This window comes from Schistocerca gregaria, chromosome X, assembly GCF_023897955.1.
Source record: "Schistocerca gregaria isolate iqSchGreg1 chromosome X, iqSchGreg1.2, whole genome shotgun sequence".
Lineage (NCBI taxonomy): Eukaryota > Metazoa > Arthropoda > Insecta > Orthoptera > Acrididae > Schistocerca > Schistocerca gregaria.
The window spans coordinates 215,185,215-215,204,623 of NC_064931.1; the positions used below are offsets into that span (position 1 = coordinate 215,185,215).

The 19,409-nt window shown below is 40.1% G+C and overlaps 1 protein-coding gene across 1 annotated transcript in view; it reads left to right on the forward strand.

The window, feature by feature from the left end:
- The window catches only part of LOC126298472 (39S ribosomal protein L37, mitochondrial), a 75,969-nt gene that overhangs the window by 49,340 nt on the left and 7,220 nt on the right, over positions 1-19,409 (forward strand). Inside the window, exons 4-5 of the mRNA XM_049989806.1 lie at positions 992-1,278; positions 5,761-5,930. Of these exons, the coding sequence (XP_049845763.1) occupies positions 992-1,278; positions 5,761-5,930 (457 nt within the window). The remainder of the gene's footprint in view (positions 1-991; positions 1,279-5,760; positions 5,931-19,409) is intronic.

The following is a 19,409-nucleotide window of genomic DNA, read 5'->3' on the forward strand; positions in this document are numbered from 1 at the left end:
ATCACCAATTTAATATTGGAGGGCAGTGTGGATGGTAAAAATCGTAGAGGGAGACCAAGGGATGAATACACTAAGCACATTTAGAAGGATGTAGGTTGCAGTAGTTACTTGGAGGTGAAGAAGGTTGCACAGGATAGAGTAACATGGAGAGCTGCATCAAACCAGTCTAAAGACTGAAGACCACAACAACAACAGTGTGCCTTGTCACAAGGCTAGGAGAGTGATGAAGTGGTTCGAGGAACATAGTGGCGAGTTCCAGTTGATGTGCTGGCCCTCCAGCTCACCAGATCTGAACCCAATCAAACACATTTGGGATGTGATTGAACTTGGCATCAGAGCTCCCCCCCTCCTCCATAAGTGACGGGAATTAGGCAAGTTGTGTGTGCAGGTGTGGTGTCATCTCCCTCCAGCGACTTACCAAGTCCTCATTGCCTCCATGTCATGATGCATTGTCGTTGTTATCTGTGCCAAAGATGGACACACTGCCTATTGGGTTTTGGCTGATAAGTGTATATTTATATGTAACATAGTAGTTAATACATTACTCTTTATGAGTACACTGATGGCCAGCAGCCTTTCAGTAATAGTGTTCTGGTGTGACGACGTGCGTGGCACAGTTCTGTCTACAAAGGTTGGAAAACTGTTCCACCATGATATCAGATAGTGCGGAAATTTGGTAACAGTACATGAAGTAGTTTTATCCCCTCATCGTATACTGCTGAATTATTTGTATCCTTAATTTTTGTGTGAGATTATTCACAAAAACCTCGGAATAAAGTTGTTATTCCCATGTAACATTCTACTTGAAATATCTTTAGTAACAATGCTGCCCTCTGCATTGTTGATGTACCAGTGTATAAATTTGGTACTTACTCTTGTTTAATGTGTTTGTAAAACTGTTGCTAGTTTTCTGTGTATTATAAATGTGAGTGTGCAGCTGATTAGTTAGACGTAAAGTTATTTACAAAACATGAATTCTTTTCTTATGCAGGAAGCTGCTGTCATCTCGACTCTTCCAGTTGTGTGAGTCCTTGGTTCAAGGATCAGCTACACAGTCCTCAGTGATTGAAGATGGAAAGACAACTGTTTTCTTTGACAAGGAGAATGACCTCATCCAATTTGATTTGACCATTGATTTAGCTCATATCCGTGCTTCACCACTGAAACCACTGTCTGCTGCAGATGATACACTGGGAATTTCACTTCCTGATATCTACCCTTTCTCGAGTACCATTACTCTTGAGCCAAATAATTTCTATGAGATAAGGGACCAGACATGTAAGTGTTACTGACTACTAATATTACAACAATGGTAATTCTGCATTCCTACTCCTGTATGTACATGTAACACTCAGGAGCTGCTGTTATATTAATTTTTGCAGATATAAATAAGAATAGTTTTTGGTTTCCTATGAGATTTTAGTCTGGTTTCTTTAAAAATATTATTGTAACTTGAGGATATACAAAGTAGACATGATGAGTTGTTGAAATATTGTATAAACACATAGAATCATAGACAAAGCCAGATGCCTGGAAATATATCTCACTGGGAACTTTTCAGAAATCATATCTCATAGTATTTTATACAGGAGTAACCTGCCAATACTAAAACATGCCATTTCTTAAGATTCATTGTTTAGTCATTCCATAGAACATTTCAAAATGTTAAACACAGACACTGACCTCAAAGTTTTGGATACTTTTGTCAGGTATAAATTATGCAGCGTGGCCACATTAATAACTAGTTGATCATTTTGCCTATCAAAATCATATGTAGCAACATGTGATATGAAATACTTCAGTAGCTTCTAAATCATATTACTTACCTAATGACATCCCCAGGAAGCATCATGCTGTTGCACCATGCCCTACTCTGGAGCATCGAACTGCCTCATGCTAATGCACCAAAATGATGTCATAGGGAGAGAGGTGCTGTCATCGTAATGAACACACCCTGTGAAGTAAGAAGATGTATTGAGAGTGCAAGAGCATTTATTCAGGAAGCTGGCAAAGTGGAAAAAGCTAGCCAGCCCTGTGAAGCTTGGCAATACTACAGTTATGGTAGGCTTTTTCAGGAACTAACTAAACAAAACGAACAGAACAAATGAAGTCATGACCACTGAATGGTGACATCCAGCTGCTACAACCTGTTGTCTCTTCCGGGTTGGGGCTACTGCTGTTTGAGAACAACTGCCCAGCAGATTCTCATAAACACTCCCCCCCCCCCCCCCCCCCCCCCCCCCGCCCACACAAAAAAAGAAAAAAATCTCCCATCTTCATTATCAAATGTTCTCAGATGCTTGGCGACATTTCTGTACACGACAATATCGTGGTATGTACGTGTTGCTGTACGTGTTGCCAGTCACTGCCACCTCCATCATCTGATGTCTTCGAGGTATAATATACTGCAGAGCCAGATAAAGTATCCAGCCATCTACCAAGGACTTCATCTCCAGTAGCGGCAGGCAACCGCTTGTGCTGTGGACTGTATGCAGATGAATTAGTGCTTTCACACCATTGGGTCTCCCTCCATGTGACCACTTCATGTTGGTGACCACCACTCTAGTGGCAGTTTGTTCAAGCCTGGCTGGGGGGTGACCCCAGTCTCTGTAGATATACACCAATTCCTGGGGGCTTCCATGGATGCCAGTCATCACCCATGATGTCAATCATGCTGGGCCTATGGGTTGAGTGCTCTCCTACCCTGTATCTCTGAGGCAGCCCAGCAGCCTGGATAGGGCTGTCATACATCGACTGCAGTGTGTGGTCTCTGCCAGCTACAGCTATTCTGCTGACTTAAGGGGATGATGCTGCTTATACACGCCACTCCTATGCACACCTGCTGACGATGACTTGCTGAGCTCTGCAGCTCATGACATAATCCTAGTGTCAACAGCCTTTTCTCCACTGTACCTAATAAAAATAAAAGTGTAATTCAGTCAGGGATGACTTACTAGTGGTCCACTGCTCACTCCCAGTCACCACCATCACTCTCGACTCATATTCTAGCAAAGGAGATTGTGTTACTCCCTGATCTTCGCATAGCCTTTTTCTCCTCCACTGTAGAGGTCACATCCTCAGCCTCAACAATGTTAATACTGTGTAACACCACCTCTGGCCTTTGGAATAGACTTCATTCAATGAGGAAGATAGTCCACAAGTTTCTACATGTATGTCTGTGCCATATCGAGCCGAAACCACTCATAGATATTTAGATCCTGTGAAGTTCCCAAATAATGGGGCTATTGATTGCTAAATTTCACCCACAATTCTGATGTACTCTACAAGATTAAAAAGGGTGATGTAGTGGGTGACCCTCACTGAGAAGGCATGTCCATGCATCTGTGACACAGGTGGTTGTATATTGTGATTTCATGCAGTCAAAAGAGTGTTGAGAAAGGAGCTTTCAGTGGGAAAAGAAAGCATAAACTCAGGAATGTCAAACACTGTTTTGAGCGGAATGTGTATACGTGCATAAGTGTTTTAAGTAAAGTGTTATGGGAAGGGTTCCAATTGAACAAAAAGCATAATGGATTATTTGTGTAACTAGATGAGCAACATAACAATACAACAGTTTTTTTGGTGGATGATTGATCAAATAAAAAAGATAGAAAAGAGCCTGTTTGGTTTTACCATATCGGCATTTGTTCCTTTTAGTGCTCAAAAGATTCCTCTGTCACTTTTTGTGCATCTGTGGTAGAACTCCACCATTTTTGCATTTCAGCATAATGCATTAAAATTGTAATTCAGTCAGTTGATTTTGTTGAAACTCATCAGACCATGAGAATACAGTTATTGTAAAAAATAAAATTTTGCAGTGATTCACCATGATTAATAGTTGCTTAGTAACGTGAAATAGTTTCTTAGTAATGTGACCAGTCTTCTTCCTTCCTTGTCACACTACATATTCAAGTCTACCCTGACAAAATGTACATGTTAACATAGTTTCAAGTGATTGAGTGATAAAAGAAAATAAGCAGATCCCAAAAGTAGCTGCTTGTTTATCTTATACAAATTAACACTGTGTTCCTTTGATGATATTCTAGCAATCCACTGAAAGAAGAGAAGTCAAACTTCAGAATATAAATATAAATATGTTTCTCTCTTTGTAAATGATATCATGATCTTCCATTTAAAAATGTGTTGTGTATAGTAAGAGAGAAAACTATCCTGTCCTTTTCAAACTGCACCAGTGTTATTTGACATATGCATGGTAATGACATTATAAGCATGCCACCCTCCTCCTGCTCAACCCAAGCCCACATAGCCTCAATATTATTGAGCACATATGGTGAGCTGCCACTGAGAGAGAGGTACATGTTTGAATCTTGCTCCCAACCATCTCCCAAGGCATAAATTCCTAGGAGGTGTCTCCTATCACCATGGCTCTCTTGACACGTCCTGTATCTTTTTTTACACAACCAAGCTCAAAACGAGAATAACTTTCTCATTTTTGACAAAATGTTTTCAAGAACAGTTTTCTTCTCTGGAACTCCCATAGAGCACTGTTGCTATGAAGTCCAGAATTAAAAGGTATTGTAACCCACACACTGTGTTCTTATATGTAGACAGTAGGCTATCGGTTAGGTGACCATGTTGTCTTGTGGGATTCATTGCTGAAAGGTGGTGTGGTCTGAAGATTTATTAGCATCATCTGCTCATCACCTTGTTCTTCTTAAAATTTAATAAACTGTGGTGACTAATGATAAAATTTTGGAAAAGTTAGAGATCTAGAAGTGAAGCCCATCCACCGGTGATCCTCTTGTGAAGTTGATAGAAGAGTGAATTTCTGTTGGTACCAGAGTAGAATGAAATTCTGTCTGTGCAGGCAAGCTCTGTAATTCAATTGCTCATTGTCAGAATTGTTAGTGAGGATAAATTAGAATGTGAAGGAAATATAATCTAATTCAATAACATCCATATTGACTTTCAGGCCTATCCATTGATAGAAGCAAAATATCGTGACAAATAAAATGCCCTCTATATAGTCAAATATATTATCAGGCCTATCCATTGATAGATACAAAATACTGTAAGTGGCAAATAAAATGGTGTGTATATAGTCATTTATATTATTTGTTTCACCTCTGTGATGTGTTCTTTGATTTTACTCTGTCATCTTCAGGTGGAGTGTCTTATTACATCTTTGATGTGAAGGTCCTGTGGACTATGACATTTTTGCTATACGCAGTGTGTTTTATTTGGCACTTGCCTTCTTGTCCCTGCTGTTAATCAGTTATCACTAGGCAAGGATGCACATTTGATATAGTGGTTAACTTATTCTCAAAGAGTGTTGGGTGATATTTGTGTTATGCATTTGAAGTGAACAGAGAATGTAGTTTAGTATTTGCTTTTGTACACTCCAGGCATTAATCAGCTCACTGTTACTGTTTGTATTTCTTATTTTTGTTTGTTCTTTTCATTCTAGAGTATTCCATTTATGTGACATTTGTAATTTTACTAAAAATATCTGTGAATATTTCTGTGAATTTAATGTTATTAAGATGGTTTTTTTACCTCCAAAATTGTAAAATATTACTGACCAACTGTACTGTGAGAGTCAAAACAGAAGCACAAGTTAGTAGTATATTAATTTCAAAATGTGATCTTAGTCATGGATAATAGACTCTTAATAAATAGACATTTTACACTGTTTCCCACAGTAAAAGAGCACTGGTGTGTTTTTCAGTAAAAACCAGTGTGTAAATAACGCAGTTTACCACAATTATTTGTGCTTAATAGCAAATTGTTTTATTACAGTTTTCAACAAAAATAGACCTTCGCAGTATGTCAATACAGCAATTACTTATTTTGATGAAACAAAAGTATTTAATCTCTATGAGACTCCTGTTACTGAGAAGCAAATACTTGGGCGAACACTTGCAAAGGCATTTGCAGTTGCAGCAGCTCAAGCTAGACACAGATTTGGGGTAAGTTTCTACACCAGTTTAAGTCATGTTTGCAGCTACAAATTGTAGCGTTAATGATAAAATAGCAGAAGGAAACATTTTCAGTGACAAGGTTTATACAAATGAGAAAATAGTTGAGTGCCTGAGCAGGACCATTTTGTTTCAGTTTAAAATATTTATTGTGTTGCTTTTTTATGTATAATGTCTGTAGTAATGTTTCTTCTGCAAAGAAGAATCAAACAGGAAAGTTGGAAAGTTCATAAACATAAATTTAGACTGCAAGACCAATGACTTAACTAGAAAATGAAAAATGTCAAAATATAATTATGTATTGGTAAGTTTCTCTTAAAACTAGTCTTCTGAGTGACTTAGCATATCATTACCCTATAGCAACAAGTTTGGTTAATTGTAGAAGCAGACATCTTGACTTGAGTAGCATGTGATAAAATACTTAATGATTGACACACCAGGAGTCTCAGTTTGTCACATTCAAGTTTTGTGTGCACTTGAGATGAGCTGATGTTGCTGTAAGTAAAGGAGTTGTCATTGTGAACAACAACAAAGTTCCAAGAGCTTGGAATATCAACCAATATATTCCTTCATCCTAAGTATAACTTGCGAAAAGACCGTGGAGATAAAATCACAAAATTCAAACCCACACAGAGTCTTACCAGCAGTCGTTCTTCCTGTGAAACATTCACAACTGAAACAGCAAAAGGGGGAAATGACATGGGTACATGAAGTACTGTCCACCATACACCATGAGGTAGCTTGCGGAGTATAGGTATAGATGTAGTAGGACAATGTGTTCTGCTAGCAGGCAGGCTGAAGGACAGCCTGGAGAGTTCACCCTGTTTTCCCGAGGTTCTGATTTGGGTTCTTCTTTTTCATTTTTCTCCACATTGAACTTCTTCTGTATCCTGACAATATTTTCTGTTGGTCATTAAGCCATCAACCTATTGGGCTTTTTTGTTTATTCCCATTGCACAGATCCCTTCTATATTGCCAATTGTTGTTTCAAGTAGCAGTCAGTTGTACCCCAAAATATAGCCCATCCAATTAGATTCTATATGGAGGACATTTTCCAAAACTGATTTCATTTCTTCACCTCATTTCAATATTTATTTTGTCAGATGTGCAACTTTGTTCCCAGCCCAATATCAGTCTTACTGGTGAATGAATGCTTTTCCCAGTGCAATAAACATCTCTTGTTACTGGATTTCTCAGGTATTTGAACTGTTAAGTTTTTACCTATTTTATATCTTTGCTGCAAGAGATTCTCATGTCCTCTGTCTTATCTGTATTAATTTCTATGCCAAATTCTTTCTAAGTGTCTACTATTCTATGTTATCTTGTAAAGTTTTTTGTTACCATTTTGGTTAAAACCACAGTCTCATCTGCTAATTTTCATCTTAGTAATAATTCTTCCACCTTAAAATCTTCAAATTCTACTAGTTCCTTTTTGACCAATTAATATCATTGTTGAAAAATTAGGAGACATGCAATAAGCTTGTCTAACTTCCCTCCAAATATTGCTACTGTTAGTAGCTTCATGCTTCATAGTTTTACTTTTTTGATGCATATTTTAAGATGCAAATTAATCTTTGATCTTTCCAATCTACTCCAACTAACTGTAGTATTCCTTTGAGCTGGTTCCAGTAGACCTCATCAAAAGCTACATCCCTGGAAATGGAAAAAAGAACACATTGACACCGGTGTGTCAGACCCACCATACTTGCTCCGGACACTGCGAGAGGGCTGTACAAGCAATGATCACACGCACGGCACAGCGGACACACCAAGAACCGCGGTGTTGGCCGTCGAATGGCGCTAGCTGCGCAGCATTTGTGCACCGCCGCCGTCAGTGTCAGCCAGTTTGCCGTGGCATACGGAGCTCCATCGCAGTCTTTAACACTGGTAGCATGCCGCGACAGCGTGGACGTGAACCGTATGTGCAGTTGACGGACTTTGAGCGAGGGCGTATAGTGGGCATGCGGGAGGCCGGGTGGACGTACCGCCAAATTGCTCAACACATGGGGCGTGAGGTCTCCACAGTACATCGATGTTGTCGCCAGTGGTCGGCGGAAGGTGCACGTGCCCGCCGTCGACCTGGGACCGGACCGCAGCGAAGCACGGATGCACGCCAAGACCGTAGGATCCTACGCAGTGCCGTAGGGGACCGCACCGCCACTTCCCAGCAAATTAGGGACACTGTTGCTCCTGGGGTATCGGCGAGGACCATTCGCAACCGTCTCCATGAAGCTGGGCTACGGTCCCGCACACTGTTAGGCCGTCTTTCGCTCACGCCCCAACATCGTGCAGCCCGCCTCCAGTGGTGTCGCGACTGGCGTGAATGGAGGGACGAATGGAGACGTGTCGTCTTCAGCGATGAGAGTCGCTTCTGCCTTGGTGCCAATGATGGTCGTATGCGTGTTTGGCGCCGTGCAGGTGAGCACCACAATCAGGACTGCATACGACCGAGGCACACAGGGCCAACACCCGGCATCATGGTGTGGGGAGCGACCTACTACACTGGCCGTACACCTCTGGTGATCGTCGAGGGGACACTGAATAGTGCACGGTACATCCAAACTGTCATCAAACCCATCGTTCTACCATTCCTAGACAGGCAAGGGAACTTGCTGTTCCAACAGGACGATGCATGTCCGCATGTATCCCGTGCCACCCAACGTGCTCTAGAAGGTGTAAGTCAACTACCCTGGCCTGCAAGATCTCTGGATCTGTCCCCCATTGAGCATGTTTGGGACTGGATGAAGCGTCGTCTCACGCGGTCTGCAAATCCAGCAGGAACGCTGGTCCAACCGAGGCGCCAGGTGGAAATGGCATGGCAAGCCGTTCCACAGGACTACATCCAGCATCTCTACGATCATCTCCATGGGAGAATAGCAGCCTGCATTGCTGCGAAAGGTGGATATACACTGTACTAGTGCCGACATTGTGCATGCTCTGTTGCCTGTGTCTATGTGCCTGTGGTTCTGTCAGTGTGATCATGTGATGTACCTGACCCCAGGAATGTGTCAATAAAGTTTCCCCTTCCTGGGACAATGAATTCACGGTGTTCTTATTTCAGTTTCCAGGAGTGTATATGACAGTTAATGAAACACAAACAAAACTCTACATTTAACTGTAAACACTTAATGAAATGTCTCTCAGCAATCCATTGTACCTTGCCCCTCTTCCTTTTTCTAGGTCCAAACTGATCTTATTCCACAATCTCTTCTATCTCATTTTCTAAATATTTAGAAATTGGACTATAGTGTTTACTCAAGCATCCCCATTATCAGAAAATAATTATGTTTTAGCCCTTTCTGCTTTTTTAATGGAAAACTGACAGTCATGAAATTTGTAGACATGATTACAGATTTCATGAAAGAAAAAGGCTAATGGGGAACTATACATATTAAAATAGACAAATGCATCATTAATTTTCATTTTCAGCTAAACAAGAAAATTAAACAATTGAGCAGTACATGTAAGAGTGACTTTACATGATTACTATGCAATTTGCTTAAATAAATTGTATAATTGGCAACTGGGGGTGACCTTAATTACTTAATGACAGTTAATTGTTTGCCAGAGGACCTGGATAGAAGGTTAATTGAATTTAAGTATTCCATGTGAGCCCCTGAATGTAGTTGAAAAAGGGAGACTATTGTGCTGGTAGGTAGCCTTCATTGTCCACCATGGCAGGCTCATCTCCCGGACTAAAATTATAAAATATTAAGCAGTTGCCCAACAACCTCTCAGTGTTTCAGTGAGGTGTGTAATCACCAATTGTGGCAGCACATCTGTCAGCAAATGATGCTATACAGGCTGTTCAGAAATTCCCGTAACAAACTTGTAGGATTTGTATAGGTGAATGAATACATAATATTTTGAATAGGAATCCATGTCTAGAAACATCATCCAACAGTGCTACAGAGTGTCAAAGTTATAGGTGCTGGTGCCTGTAAATGAAACGAAAGAGTCAAAAGTTATAAGTGAAAACCATTGTGATACCTCTGACAATGGAATACATGTCCTGGTACTGTTGTTGCAAATATTGTAGAGTAGGCAGCTTCCAATGGTGGTAATATTGACCAAACAAGGGAAAAGTCTAGTAAACATGGGCTCTAAAATTCATACCTTAAGAGCTGTGAACGCGAATATGAACAGGTGCTAATAGCTCCTCAGTATGTGTTTTAGATTCTATGTTTATCAGACTTTTTTTTCCTTGTTTTGGTCCATACTACCTCCCCTGAAAGTTGCCTACCCCACAACCTTTGCAACAGCAGTACCATATATGTATTCTACTGCCAAAGGTATCAGAATGGTTTTCGCATATAACTTTTGGTTTGTTGGCTTCCGGTACAGGGACCCTTACCTCAAACTGATATATTTCTCCTTCTTCATCATCTGAGGAAGTTCACGGGTCATCACTGAATAATCCTGTATATGCGTACATTTACAGGTGCCGGCACCTATAACTTTGACTCTCTGTAGCATCGTTGGATGACGTTTCTGAACATATATTATGTTACTCAATCCCCTGTATAAGTCCTAGAAGTTTGTAGGAGGAATTTCCGAATATCCAGTAGAGACCTGGCACATTGGCAGTAGACAGAAGATTCCACATTTTCTGTGAGCAGCCCGCTATAATTGTCCAGCCTCCCCTCTTCTCTCTTACATATTCTGCAACACCAGTTTTAATCAGCTTTGTGTCATTGGTCAGAAGTAAAATGCTACCTTGTCACCAGTGCAAATTGTTAGTGGCATTACAAACTTCTTATTCCCTCACAGTTCATCAAATATTCTCTTCTGTCACCACAGTGTGTTAGATTTCATTTACGGGTCTAAAAAACTACCCTAAGGTGTTACCGACAGCTTCTAGGTGACATATACCTTAGATCTCACCTACAGGTCTAAAAAATCTTCCCTGAGGTGTTTCCATCAGCTCTTAGGTGACATATGTCTTCTCCTACAGGAAATGTGGTCTGTATTCAGTGGTTTTTCAGGCAGCAAGACACTGCAGAATGTACACACATCAAAAAAGTTTTGCATCACGCCAGTTCCCAGAACTCCTGAAGATAGATATTGACTGTGAATATTGTATCACAGGCACAGTCCCTACCACCCACAGATGTAAACAACCATGCATGAGCAGCGCCTATTAGATGCAGGTTGATCCGTGTGTATAGCAGATAAAACTGTAGGTAGACCTGTAATGGAACCACACACCATTTGCTGTTTTAACATATCTTCACAGGTTAAAGAGGGCGAGGAAAGCAGCATCTAGCAAGCTGATGTAGAGGTATGGAAAAAAAGAACAGTTATGTAGTAGCTCTCATATTTTTAAGAAGTTGTTAATTACACTGCCAGAGGAAAAAAAAATTGTATGCCCGGAAAGATAACATCACTTTTGGTCTGATGGTGGCATATGCCACGTGGGGTATAGTAGCTGTACTGATAATGGTTTCAACGTTATCTGCCAACAGATAGTGGGGTAGCATACCTACCAAAATGGCACCTGTGTCTAACTTGTAGTAGGGGATGCTCACAGCCAGAAGGCCCAGTTTGGTGCAAATATGTGAAGCAAACTGGCAACCCTGTCACGAGACACACTCATGCTTCCAGTAGCTAATTGAACAAGTTCGAAAGGTCTCAAATTGTGGCCTTCTGAGTGACAGGATTGTCCTTTCAGAAAATTGTGACACAAGTTGGACATGCTGTGTCAGTTGTCCAATGACGCTGGTATCAGTGATCATGTGAACATTCTTACACCCATAGATGAGGTTATGGACATCCACGCAGCACAGACATCCACCAGGATCTTCGTATTGTAAGGGCAGCAGTGTCATATCATACAGCAACCACAGCACAGATAAGGGGGCTTATGAGCCAAGACATGTCAACACAAACTGTTGCGAACTTGTTATTCATAGTAGGACTACGTGCGCACACACCTCTAGCCCGCCTTCCACTCACACTACTGCAGCGATATGAATAACTCGACAGGTGCCATTAGAGGATCACTTGGAAGATGGAATGGTATGTCATGGCCTTCAGCGATGAAAGCAGATTCTGCCTGCGTGCAAGTGATGGTCGATTGTACGTATGATGGAATTTGCAAAATGGACTGCCCTATGTGTGTAGCTCCAACTATCATTCTGCATTCAAAGTCTGTTAATTCTCATCATATGGGTTTGATTCCCGGCTGGGCCGGGCAGTTTCTCCACCCGAGGATGGGTGTTTGTGTTGTCCTTATTATCTGATCATCATTCAGGAAAATTGTGAGACTGGACAGTGAAAAGATTGGGAATTTGTACTGGCACTGATAAACACGCTGTTGAGCATCTCACCAACTAAAAATCATCAATTCCCATCATGTGGCCATAATCACGTCGGAATCGTTTTCATATGAATCACCTAAGTACAAATGACAGCTGTGCCAATGCACTGCCCTTCTATACTTGTGTATGCCACCATTTGTATATGTGCATATCACTACCCCTTAACTTCTGTCACCTCAGTATGTATCACTTCGATTTTAAATTTTTCTATCCTTTGTTGTCATCAGTTCCCTCTTCAACATCCAATAAATTTTCATGATTCTGATTCTTTTTATTGTGCAAATACTGAATGTAATTCTCACACATTTTTATTTATTTATTTATTTATTTATTTGTATTTCTGCCTGTAAGTGAATAAGTAACCTTGTTCAGTTTCAGTGCAAAAACTGATTATTCATCTTCCAGATCCCCTACCAAATTCCTGGACGTCCTGGTGCATCATGTCATAATGTTCTTGTCTTTGAAATTCTATTATGTCTTCACAAACCTTTCTTTGCCCGTTTCCCTTTCAATACATTATTTAATCTCATCTATTCATTAATGTCCCCTTTTCTCTTTCTTCTCAAGTGTTTCTAGTGTAATCTGTGGTCACCTTAGTATACTTTAATCTTATCCACCCCTTTGTTGAGCATATTCAAGAGGACATTCTTAATTCTTTCCCCAAAAGGTTTTTTTGTGTGCTTTTTAGAGGAATTCAACCTTACCTGTACTTCTACTGTATCTGCTTCCTTTCAAATTACACATGCTATTCTTGAATCTCTTTTAGGTCTGTATGTAATCAATCTTATAGCAGCTGCAGTCTCCAGAACTTTTCCATGTGTGCAATTTTAGTTTTCTCAGTCCAAACAAAGTATTCATCGCTACCAGACGTTTTTTCCTACAAAAATCTATAAGTGTCATGTCTCTTTCACTTATTCCAAGTCAAATGGTTCTACAGTTTTAGTGGAAATTTGAATTCTCCCATCATTATGCCACTTACTAACTCTTTCGCTTCCTCCCTCAAGACGTCACTTGTTTAAATTTGTGCCCAAGTGTGGGCATATACTGGGTGTCCCAGTTCTGTAGGATCAAAATTATACAGACTGTTGAAGATCCTAAACTGATTTTCTTTAAAGGACAATTTGGACTGGCTGTGTTCTGTCATTGATAGTTATTCTTGCAATACATACCCCTTTCAGCTGCATGTATTTGTAACTTTCAGCATAATTACTTTCATATCACAGAACATGCTCTCTTGTAGTTCATGTCAAGAAGCATTTGACATTACAGAAAAATGAAGCTCCCTAGTCAACTAGCACCTTTATAAGTTGGCCACCAATGATGACATCAGTGAGATTTCTTGATATCTTCGTGACTTTTTATCCATGGATGATTTTCATCTGTGGCAGCCTCATCTCCATATATGATCGCCTTGCTTAGTAGCCCTGAATTTGGCAGCTAGGTGAGTGGCTGGTACCTCTGTACAGTGACAGGGAATGGCTATGGTGTATTATGGAGCAACCTTGCCCAGGGGATGGTGCTGGCTTTGTCCCACTGGCTGACTGTAATTGTTGAGTGTAGTAATTGAGTGATGTGAATAGGACTGTTGTGATGGTTGATGTCCTGCAGTGTAGTAGTAATCGGAAACTCGTCTTCTTTGCCTGCAATAGTGCACAACATGTCCACTGTAGAATCAAACCAGTTTCTTGTCCTGTATCCTTCAAATGGTTCTTCTGTGGGGTAGCATAGGACTTGGTTATAAGTGCTGTTGTCCAGTGCTGAGTTACCGTTTGATGCCTGCAGTATGAGTCCAAGTTGGCCAAGTCCATTATCCCTTGGTGCATTTAACTGCTGTTAGAAATTTAGTCCCAAAGATCAGTACACGTCTTCGTTGGCATTCTTTATTTAGCTACTGATGTATCGAGTCAACATTCATGGCTGCTATCTCTTGCTTTCTCAGTCTGATAGTTCCATTTGCCCTAAAATGCTGTATTCATTCTTTCACTACATGAAGTGTGGGTGAGGCAAGATGGTGGTGGTCTTCCACAACTGCCATAGGGACCACATTTTGTGAGTTGGTCATACTTTTTTTGTTTGACTCTTTCTTCTTACATTTCCTGCATGCGCTGGCACCATCTGATGAATTCCTCAGTTGCTGCCGCACCCTTTACCAAAAAATCTCGGTATATGGCTTCTGTGAATTCTTTCATCAGGTGTGAGATTTTGTCAGCTTCTATTATATTTGATTCACAGTATGGCATACGTCAAAAACATTCTGTATGTAAGACTGTGTCGTTTCGGCATGACACTGGGTCCTGTTCTTCAGTTGTTCTTCCAATATGTGAACTTGCTGCCGATTATCACTAAATGTCTTCCTCAGTTTGGCCTTGAATACTTTTCAGGTATTGAGCTTCTCTTAGCTGTTCTTAAGCCACTGTTGGGCTGCACATCGGAGTAAAAGTACACATTTGCCAAACATATCATGTCATCCCACCTGTTGTATTTGGTGATTTGGTCGAATCCTTTTACCCATTTCATTTCATTAGGTCTTAACCAGTGTCTCTAAAAAATGCTGATGTGCAAACCTTCTGAATGATGATCTGCTTGTATTCCTGATCTTGTCCATGTAGGCAATGACATTTATGATGCCTAATTGAAGCCGTGGTGATATAAATGGTTTTGAACTACCCTGCATCTCTGCCAAACAGTGTCACATCATAACCACACTAAAGTCCAAATTCGAAAGCAGGATCATCAATGACATATGATACTTAGCACTAAAAGAACGTTTATTACGGACACCAACATACAGGTGGAACAAAACTGACCTCTGGGACAGAGAGTAGTGCTATTTATGTAAAATTCAAATATCCCAGAATATATAAACATTACAAACATAGAACATTTCAATAACTTTCCAGAAATGATAAATCACTTGATGGTAATCTGGTTTGAACTGGCAAATCGCGGCACACCAGCCAGCGATGGTAACCATAACGCCATATTGCATGAACCACAGCTTGCAGCAGTATTCATAGCTATTACAGACTACATTAACCTGAGGTGACAAAAGTCATGGGATAGTGATGAGTACATATACAGATGACGGCAGTATCGCATACACAAGGTATAAAGGGGCAGTGCATCGGCGGGACTTTCATTTGTACTCAGGTGATTCATGTGAAAAGGTTTCCAGCACGGTTAAGGCCACATGATGGCAACGCAGAATTTATAATTGGAGCTAGATGCATAGGACATTCCATTTTGGAAATCATTAGGGAATTCGATATTCCAAGATCCACATTGTCAAGAGTGCAACCTTGACTTGCCCATGAAAGGCAAAGGTCCCGAGTTCGATTCTCGGTTGGACACACAGTTTTAATCATCCAGAAAGTTTCATATCAGCGCACACTCCATCGCAGAGTGAAAATCTCATTCTGAGATATCAGTTCGTGCACAAAATCCTACACTGGCAACACTTTTGCAATTTTGGGTGTCTAAAGATGCAGCATGGCTCAATATTTATGTAGGGCACATCCAACAATTTGTTGAGCACATGCCACATCTAGTTGCTGCACTACACAGAGCAAAAGGTGGTCTGACGCAATATTAGGAGATATCTCATGATTTTTGTCACCTCAGTATATCTACGCATTTGTATCTGCTAGTTGTTTTGCATTGGCAAATAGCGATTTTGATGTGGTGACGTGAAGGCAATAGTGTGAAGCTGTTGTTTTTTCAGTTTCAAACTCTAAACTTCTCTTTGTCCCTGGAGTCCAAGCTTCTGTAGCTGATAGTGTATAGAAATCAACACTAACCGTGCACTGTTCCAATAAGTCATTGCTTCCAGAGCATTTCAGATACCAAAAAGGTTACTTCCATTGACAGCAGGTATGAGAATAACTGGAGTACCTTGTTCCAGAAAGTCATCAGAAGTGTGTTTCAGTATTTTTATAAGACAGTGATATAAATGGGGAAGTAATTTATACATTCACAATGTCTTCTTTGCAGTTGTAACTCAATAAGTAATAAGATAGTAGGTCTTACTGAAAGGCAATAAACTTTTGCCAGCATAGGGAGCTACTGAGGTGCATCATCTTTTCTTCCAACCACTCACATAGGGTAGAGTGCTGTGTGCCCTTTAAATATAGTGCACAGTCCAGTGACATATATCTTCATTCTCCTGCAAGATGAGACTCCAGTGTGGAGTATATCATATTTTATATGATTCTATTTTGTTTTCAGACAAGAGGAAAGAGACTGATTCACCTGCAAATGTTCCCTGTATTTTAGAATGACACAAACATAGCAATTTTTTTTTTTTTTTTTAATTCTCTGACAAGTCTGTCTAGTTCCCTTAAATACTCGAGAGACGTCTTTAATGTAGTTTATGAGAGTGGCTGTTTTATGCCATTCACTTTTGTATTTGATCAACTAGCCACACTTCCCTGAGCTTTTATTTTAATCTTAACACTCTTCTTCTTTAGATTTAGAATAATTACAATTTTTACAGTTTGAGTGATGTAAATTTGTGTGAAAACTAGTAGAAATTTTACTCATTTTAACCACATTTTTGTCTGACTGTTTTTAGGACCATTGTTAACAACCTTTCCACTGAGTGCATTACATCCACAGCCACACACACTATAGGTTTTAGAATTCTGTGAAAGTATTAAACTGTATTTGTTATATTTGGTCAAGATGTAATGACAACCATATGGTAACAGTTTCAGCATCAACCCTTTCAGTTAGAGATTAAACTTTTCTTAATCCTTGTATTATATGCAAAAAGCATAACACGTGAATCTTGTGAGTAAAACTTCTTGATTGCCTCATATTCAAAATGCCTATCACCAAGAGAGAGACATGAAAGTAATCTACTGAGTTGTGTCATATACATAAGATGAGAACTGTTAACCTTCTGTTTTTACTCCACACTATTCCAACTTTCTCATGAGAATATTGCAGTTCACACAGTCAGAAGTGTTAACTAAGTCACAAAATATTCCTAAACATAATTTCTAAATAAAATATATTATCTGTTAACTCAAATACAGCCTGTTCATTTGGCAGTTAATCCGGAGTCCAACTTCATGTCACTAAGAATTTTTATCTACCAAGGTTTTGTAAATCCTTTTGCACATGACGAAAAAATGTAAGAGTGAAATTTATCATCAGTCTTGTACTTTTAAGTTCTCTAACCCTTGTGATGAGGCTTGACAGCAAAGTATTGAAACACGTCTCGAGAACTATCACTATATATATTTATTGTATAAATTACTTAGTATGTTATAGATATTTTCAATTTTGGTGGTGAAATTTGATAAATTTGTTGTGGATTTCATCACATCCACAATCATGTAACATGTTATGAACCATGAAAATTAATGTTGCAGCTAAAGTTTATAGGATTACTGTTTTATTTTCTTGTGTGAGGGGTCTTGGTTTAATAGCTGTTGTGGTCAGAACCTTTTGTCCTTAGTGAGAGTAATAATTGTAATCTAGGAGTTGCATTAGAGCATCCACTATTGCCTACACATTTATGTTGTTGCAGTCTTAATATGGTTCTCCAAAACAAAACTAACGAAACACTATGCTATGATTGCTTTGCCATTGCTTTATTTGTGTGTACTAAACATGTTTCACCTCTTCTTGCTTGCCATCTTTAGTGATCTGGAATATGAAGAAAATTATTTAATTATACATATTTTGATAGGAGATCTGCAGTTATTCTTGGCAGCTCATTTAAATCTAACTGTTCTATTTACAACTATACAGTTTCTTCCAATTGATAAATTACATTTAAACATTTCTCTGTACATAATCTGTATTGTAGCATCCTGCACAATAGTCAAAGAACTAATTCACAGTTTACCATTAAAAAAAGTTGACACACACACACACACACACACACACACACACACCACACACACACACCACCACACACACACACACACACACACACACACACACACACACACACACACACAGAGTGCCCCACTACTTACATCCCCACCCAACTCCCTCCCCCCCCCCCCCCTCCTCTATCCCACTGTGATCTTACACTCTACACTTCTCATGGTCCCTTGGTCAGCCCTAAAGCTTGTGAGCAAGAACACATGCAGTGTGCTACTGAATAGGTTATTTGCAGAGAAACGTTTAAAAGTGATTTACCAATTGGAAGAAACCTGTACTGTGTGCGTCTACTATATACAGACAACACATTTAGGTATGAAAAGGATATAAAATGAGTGTAAATGTAAAAAAAACACATAATATACACTGAAGAGCCAAAGAAAGTGGTACACCTGCCTTATATCATGTAGGGCCCCCATTAGCTCACGGAAGTGTTGCAAGACGATGTAGCATGGACTCGACTAATGTCTCAGGTAGTGCTGAAGGGAATTGACATCATGTCCCGCAGGGCTATCCATAAATCGATCAGAATACAAGGGGGTGGAAGTCACTTCTGAACAGCACGTTGCAAGGTGTCCCAGATATGCACAATAATGTTCATGCCTGTGTAGCAATTCTGGACATGTGGGATGTTGCATTATCCTGCTGGAATTACCCAGGTCCCTTGGACTGCACAGTGGACATGAAAGGATGCAGGTGATCAGACAGGTTGCTCATGTACATGTCACCTGTCAGAGTCGTATCTAGACATACTGTGGGTCCCATATCACTCCAACTGCATTTGCCCACCAACTTGAACAGTCCTGCTGATATGCAGGGTCCACGGATTCACAAGGTTATCTCCATACCTGTACATGTCCATTTGCTTGATACAATTTTAAAGGAGACTCGTCCAATCAGGCAACACATTTTCAGCCATCAACAGTCCAATTTTGGTGTTGACAAGCCCAGACAAGGTGTAAATCTTTGTGTCGTGCAGTCATCAAGGGTACACAAGTGGGCCTTTGGCTTTGAAAGCCCATATCGATGATGTTTAGTTGAATGGTTTGCACGCTGACCCTTGTTGATGGCCCAGCACTGAAATCCGCAGCAATTTGCAGTAGGATTGCACTTCTGTCATGTTGAACCATTCTCTTTGCTTGTTGTTGGTCCCAGTCTTGCAGGATCTTTTTCTTGCCACAGCCATGTTTTTGTTTGATGTTTTACCAGATTCCTGATATTCATGGTGCACTCGTGAAATGGTTGTATGGGAAAA